The sequence below is a fragment of the Oryctolagus cuniculus genome, chromosome X (assembly GCF_964237555.1).
Source record: "Oryctolagus cuniculus chromosome X, mOryCun1.1, whole genome shotgun sequence".
NCBI classification, from domain to species: domain Eukaryota; kingdom Metazoa; phylum Chordata; class Mammalia; order Lagomorpha; family Leporidae; genus Oryctolagus; species Oryctolagus cuniculus.
In genome coordinates this window covers 64,773,387-64,779,386 of record NC_091453.1, presented here as the reverse complement: position 1 = coordinate 64,779,386, position 6,000 = coordinate 64,773,387, and the positions used below count along the sequence as shown (strand labels likewise).

General features: G+C 43.1%; 1 protein-coding gene across 3 annotated transcripts in view; it reads left to right on the top strand.

Moving 5' to 3' along the window:
• The first annotated feature begins 1,727 nt into the window (after window positions 1-1,727).
• Window positions 1,728-6,000, top strand: part of DACH2 (dachshund family transcription factor 2) — a 573,909-nt gene continuing 569,636 nt past the window's right edge. For all 3 annotated transcript variants that reach the window (XM_002720253.5, XM_017349997.3, XM_017349998.3), the window contains exon 1: window positions 1,728-2,454. In XM_002720253.5, coding sequence (XP_002720299.2) covers window positions 1,946-2,454 — 509 coding nt within the window. In that variant the 5' untranslated portion in view covers window positions 1,728-1,945. The remainder of the gene's footprint in view (window positions 2,455-6,000) is intronic.

The window sequence follows — 6,000 nt, the reverse complement described above, 5'->3', positions numbered from 1 at the left end:
AAGGCGCCGGCGCCGCAGGCAGAGGATTAACCAAGTGAGCCGTGGCACCGGCCTGTTCTATTTTTTGAAAACCTCAACTTTTAGGTGAAACTTTTTCTTCCACTGCTATGGGTTCTCAATTGTCCTTTTTTGCCCCCTATTTTCTTCCCATGAAAGTACCAATATGGCAAAAACCAATCAGATGCCTTTTAAAAATGTTGTGTGCCTGCATACATTCCAGTCTATTATGTTGGAGTCACAGATCACTGTATTCCAAAAGCAAGTATCATCACAGCTTCTTAGCATTCTGACCGCAATCAATTTGAAACTGAAATAGTATGATGAGATTCAAAGGGAAGTTCTTAATTTTTGGTTGATTAAATGACAAAAGAAGAAATTACACTGTAGAACTGGGCTGAAATATCCAATTTAGGACATTTATGATGTATTAAGGGAGCAAAAAGAGGCCAGTAACTCCTCTTTTTGATATTGAGAATCACAACCAGAAAGTTTCTAAAATTATTTACATTCTGCGAGAGAAGATGCCTTAGTTGTATCGAATGCAACGTTTTCTACACATAACTAGCCTCTAGAGGAGAGTACAGGAAAGGAAATACCTTGATTTCAGAGAATCAAATTCTTCAGTTTTGGGAGTCTTAAAACAACTTCGCTAAGGTGATCTAACCACCGTACACTGTGTGGAAAAATCATACTCTTTCCCTGGAATGTATCCTCAGACATTTTGTTCATTAGGAGATCTCGTAGTAAGTTTGGGGCATTCGACAAGTAGGGGAAGAATCTTGAGCTACGGTTTAGGACTTGCAGCTCTCATCACTGCCTCTTCAAAGACCACAGGCGAGGGAGGAAAATCGTAACATTCAAGCTTGCGAACACTTGCCGCTGCTCTCACTTTGTGTAATGACTTTTGAATCATAAAGGGATCTTTCCTATCAATGTATCGGGAGTGGGGGTGCAGGGGTAGGGCAGGGCAAGCCTGAGACTAACGGATGGGGACAGAGAAAGAGGAGTGTGTTCCAGGACAGTGGCGGAAGTGTTGTAAAATGAGGCGTCCATCTGCCACCCACAAGCCAAGTCTCTGTTTCTGTAAGTGTTCACAGCTCACCGCGCTTCCTGAATGTCAGTGCGAGGGCGCGGGTTAGCAACCCGCTACGCTGCGGTGAGTGCGGTCTCGGACGCCCGTCCCTCTCTGCGCTGGGTATGGGATAACTTATATCTAGTGCTGGAGCAGGGCTGAGCTGTTTACTTCTGAACTCGCTGGGGTCTTTCCCCAGGAAGCTGGGTGAAGCCACCTATCAGTGTCTTCAGAGTTTCGGAGCAATGAGCGAGTGGAACTGGAGCTGCCACTCCACTTTCCTCTATTGAACCTGAGTGCGGGGTGGTGGGAGGGGTCTGGGAGGCACGTTCGGGAGTCTTGCTTTGTGTTCCCATCCCAACACCCGTGCAGCAAAAGGGGGTGCGCTCCTAGCGTAGGGTACTTTGAGGGCTCTGTGGGAAATTGGACGTTCTCTGTTCAGACTCTGGCCAGAACCTGAGGCACCACACCGCCCCCTTCTCGAGCTCAATCTCCATTCACTGGCGAACGCTGGAAGGCCTCAGGTAGTCGGAGGCCAGCCAGGGAGTCTCCACCTCCTCGCCGCCGGCAGCCATTCGGCGCGCTCGGGCGCCTAGGGGGTGGGACCCATTGGCTGGGGGGCGCTGCCAGTCTCGGGAGGGGGTGTGGTGGGGGTGGGGTCTCGGGCCGCTGTGGGTCGGGGCTGTTCACAGTTTGCTGGGTGGTGGGTGAGCTTGAGCGTGAGCCGGGCTGCGGGAGACTTGAGAACAGTTGGGAGCGAGCGAGCGCGCGCCAGAGAGAGAGCGAGAGTGAGGGGAGTGAGTGAGAGAGGACCTAAAGGAGTCAGGGCGAGAAAGCGAGGGTCGGAGGACCCGCAGTTGAGACGGAGTGACCATGGCTGTCTCTGCACCTCCGGTAATCTCTGCAACTTCCAGCGCCGCCGGCGTCCCGGGGGGGTTGTTTCGGGCCGAACCCCTGTACTCGACTTCGGGAGAGCCCCCTCGTCTCACCCCTAGTATGATCAACAGTTTCATGGCCAATAACCACAGCGGCAGCGCAGTGGGTGGCGTGGTCGGTAGTGGCAGTGGCGGCAGCGGCAACACCAACACCAACGAATGCCGGATGGTCGACATGCACGGGGTGAAGGTGGCTTCGTTCCTGATGGACGGCCAGGAACTCATCTGCCTGCCGCAAGTCTTTGATCTTTTCCTCAAGCACCTGGTGGGAGGGCTGCACACGGTGTACACCAAGCTGAAGAGACTGGACATATCCCCCGTGGTGTGTACTGTGGAGCAGGTCCGGATCCTGCGCGGGCTGGGGGCTATCCAGCCAGGGGTGAATCGCTGCAAGCTCATCACCAGGAAAGACTTCGAAACTTTGTTCACCGATTGCACCAATGCCAGGTGAGACGCTCATTTCTTCCCTCGCTCGCTTCTCTTCGCCCTAATGCCTTCTTCTGCATGTCTCATCAACCTCATCCAACTTTATAGTGAGTGAGTCGTAGCTATCTTGCCTCTACTCTTCACGCTGTATTCGGTGGGGAAAGAGGACTAGAAGGACTCATTAATTGTCGGTCCTTTTACTCCGCGCTCAGTGGTAGGGCTTGGGTCTAAAAAAAGTCCCGCACAAACTTCAGTTTGCAGTCCTCTACTGAAACTTTCCAGCCTCTCGCGCATATGCTGCATGGCTTTTTGGCTGCTTATGGTTATTTGTTAATTTCTCTACTTAGTTTTCTTTCCTGCTCTTTTGTGGCCGTACGGGTCGGATAGGTTTTCTCCTGAACACGGACACCAAGGGATTTCTCCAGGGTGGGGGAGGGGGGGCTGGCTGAGCTGTAAACTGGGCTCCCAAGCTGGCAACCCGAAACACAGCATTTGGGGAATGCAGGGGGTCGGAAGTCTAGTATCCATCCCAGAGGGTGATTCGATCCCCATCCCGTGTGTTTGTTGTGACAGTATGTGGGGTGTGTGGTGGTGGTGGTGGTGGTAGTGGTGTGTTTGTGTGTGTGTGTGTGTGTGCGCGCGCGCGCGTGCATGCAAGTGTCTGTGAGGACGTGTGCTTATGCCTGCTGCGCAAAGCTCCCCGGTACACGATACAGGAAAGTCGATGGATCTTATTTTTACAAAAAGGACAATGACAGATGTCACTTTCCTGGGATCGTCCCTTTTGGGTTATCTACAGAGGGTAATGTGGGGCATGAAACGCTGGGGCCGGGACTGGGTTGGGGGTTGATGTAGAAGTTGGCAGGTTTTCTAGAGAGGATGCTGTCAGCTCTTCCTCCGAGGCAAACAGTTGGAAGGATCCCATTCCTCCAAAGAGAGGATTCCTTAAATGATGATGGCCAGCTTCCCTGGTTGTAAGTGTGCCTCCTTCATATCTCAGTTTAGAAGTACATTGGAGAATAAATGTCCATTTGCATATGAGAAGCGAATTATGTTCAATGTTCTTTGAGTTAAAACAAAGCAAAAACTATATTCAGGATTATTTGACTTTTTACACACCCTGTGAATTAGTCTTCTTAGAGTTTATTCCATCCCTGATGTGTAATATTTTAGGAAAGCACAGATTTGGTTCATGAGAATGGTATGCAAACCAAGAAATCAACATCAGCAGATTAAAAGTAGCAAAGGATTTTGTTGTAAAACAATAGTGCTATTTATCATTTTGCCAAGAACAAACAAACAAACAAACAAAAACTTCTGCTTAGGCAACTTTAAATTGTAATATCTCTGAGTCTGTGAACCAAAACTAACTCAGTTTCCACATCTGTTGTAAATCCAAATTGTTTTGTATAGTTGAAGCATGCTGACAACTTGTATACAAACTGTTGCTTACTACTGCAATAAGATAATACTATAGAACAGGAATCTTTTACTTTTTTTTTTTTTAGAGCAGTCTTCTATGTTTAAGCAATCAAACAGAAACCTGTTCATGTGAAAACTCTTACCTGATTCATAGTTAAGGCTTAAAACCTGGATTATTAATATCTGCTTTTCTTAAGGAAGATAGATGGCCTTCAAACACAAAGAATAATGGTTCACTCAACAAAACAAGCAATTATGGATTGCAAGAATAGAAAGAAAATTTTATTTTGACCACAAAGTATTCCATTGGTACACAAAACCAAAGGGTTAAAAGGGACTTCAGATAGGGGTCATCTAATTCATTGGTTACCATTCAGAACCCCTCTCATTTAAATAATTGCAGACATGAAAACCTATCCTCTTAGTAACCTTCTCTCTGTCTCTCTGTATCCCATTCTGTCTTGCTCCCTTGCTGCTCCCTCACCCTCTTCTTTCTCTCTCTCTCTCCCCTCCCCTCTCTTACAAACGCCCATTCTTAAAGTGGAACAGTATTGCACTTAGGAAATTGTTCCTTCCTTAATAATTAATTTTCACATTCTTGAGTAAAATCTATGACTATCCTTTAAAAAATAGACTAGTATTTTGATGTGATTTAGATGCTTTCTTCTGTAAACAAAAACTTTTCTTGAATTTTTATTAGCATTACTTACTCAAGGGAAAAATGATATATTACTGTGTACCCAGAGACTGGTGTGGTCTTATATATTTTTATATACTGTTATCTGATGCATTTTAGATTATTTTAATTTGATCAAGTTTTATTTGTTCCTTAAACAGCATTTGCAATGCTATCTTTTTTTTTTTTTTGACTTGCTTGTGTGTGTGTGTGTGTGTGTGTCATAAAGGTGACAGGGAAATATAAAACATGTAGGAAGAGATATGGTTGTGATTTGATACATGTGCCTATTGAATTTTCTTTTCTTTATAAGTATTTTATTCATTAAATGCATTTTCTATAATTATGGTACGACTATTGCAATATATAATTGTAAAAATTTATGAAATATATTCTATTAAAAATTTGTAAAGGAAGATCAGGAAAACTACAAGAAATGCATCTGTATTGAAATTTTTAGGAAAAATCACAATTTCTGGGGAAAATCAAATTAGTAAAATTACCACATTTAACTGATGCAAAATGCCTTCATAATCATGTTGTTAAAATTATAAATATATTAATGCTTTTCAAGGATGTTTTAAGACTTCAGGTAACTCATATACAGAAATGTATACCTTAAGTCATTCAAAAAATCTGAATATTTAAGTAAAAATATTTAAGTAAAAAATATTTAAGTAAAAGTGAAATTAGTGTTGAGATCAGCTTTATTTCTATGACTTTTCTATTTAGTTAAAAGAGGGGTGGATGCAAATAGGAAATCCAAGAGAGACAAAATAAGGCAGATGAAACCAGAGGCCAATAAGAGAGAAGACATGTAGGGAAAGAACAAAATGATGCCATGATAGAGAATGAAAGATGGAGGGGAAGAGTGTATGGAGGTACCCGAAGAAGATGAGTGATGTACCAGTGGAGACCTGGCTAAAGAGGGATGTCCTTCACAACTCGTGACTTCTTAGCTCTTCTAAGTATAAAGAAAGTAGGAGAGGAAGGTACCAGGGAAAAGTTAATGTGCAGTAACAGAAACTCTCACATACTATTCTTATTTGAAAGAAGAGATTGATCTTCATCTCTTGATGAACAGATTTTCATAATATATTGTTGAATGAAAGGCCTATTTGTAATGGTGTCATTGACATTTTTTCCTGCATAATAATAATTTAATTTAATTATATTAATAATAATATTTTCTCCCTCCCTGTCAAATATGAGAGGAAGACTACAAGTTTCAATTAATGTATTTTAACTTGGAATGTGTCCTACATTATCCCATAACACATGGAATAGTATAGGAAGTCGTAACAAGAACTTTACCAATGTCTTATATTAACTATTATATTGTAAGCCAATTATTGAAATATTTAAAGTTGTTCTTCCAAAAAAGAAATTGGCAAATAATATCATCTCAACTACTAGAGAATAGTAATACTAAAACTCTTGACCATTCATTGTTATATTAGATAAGTCAA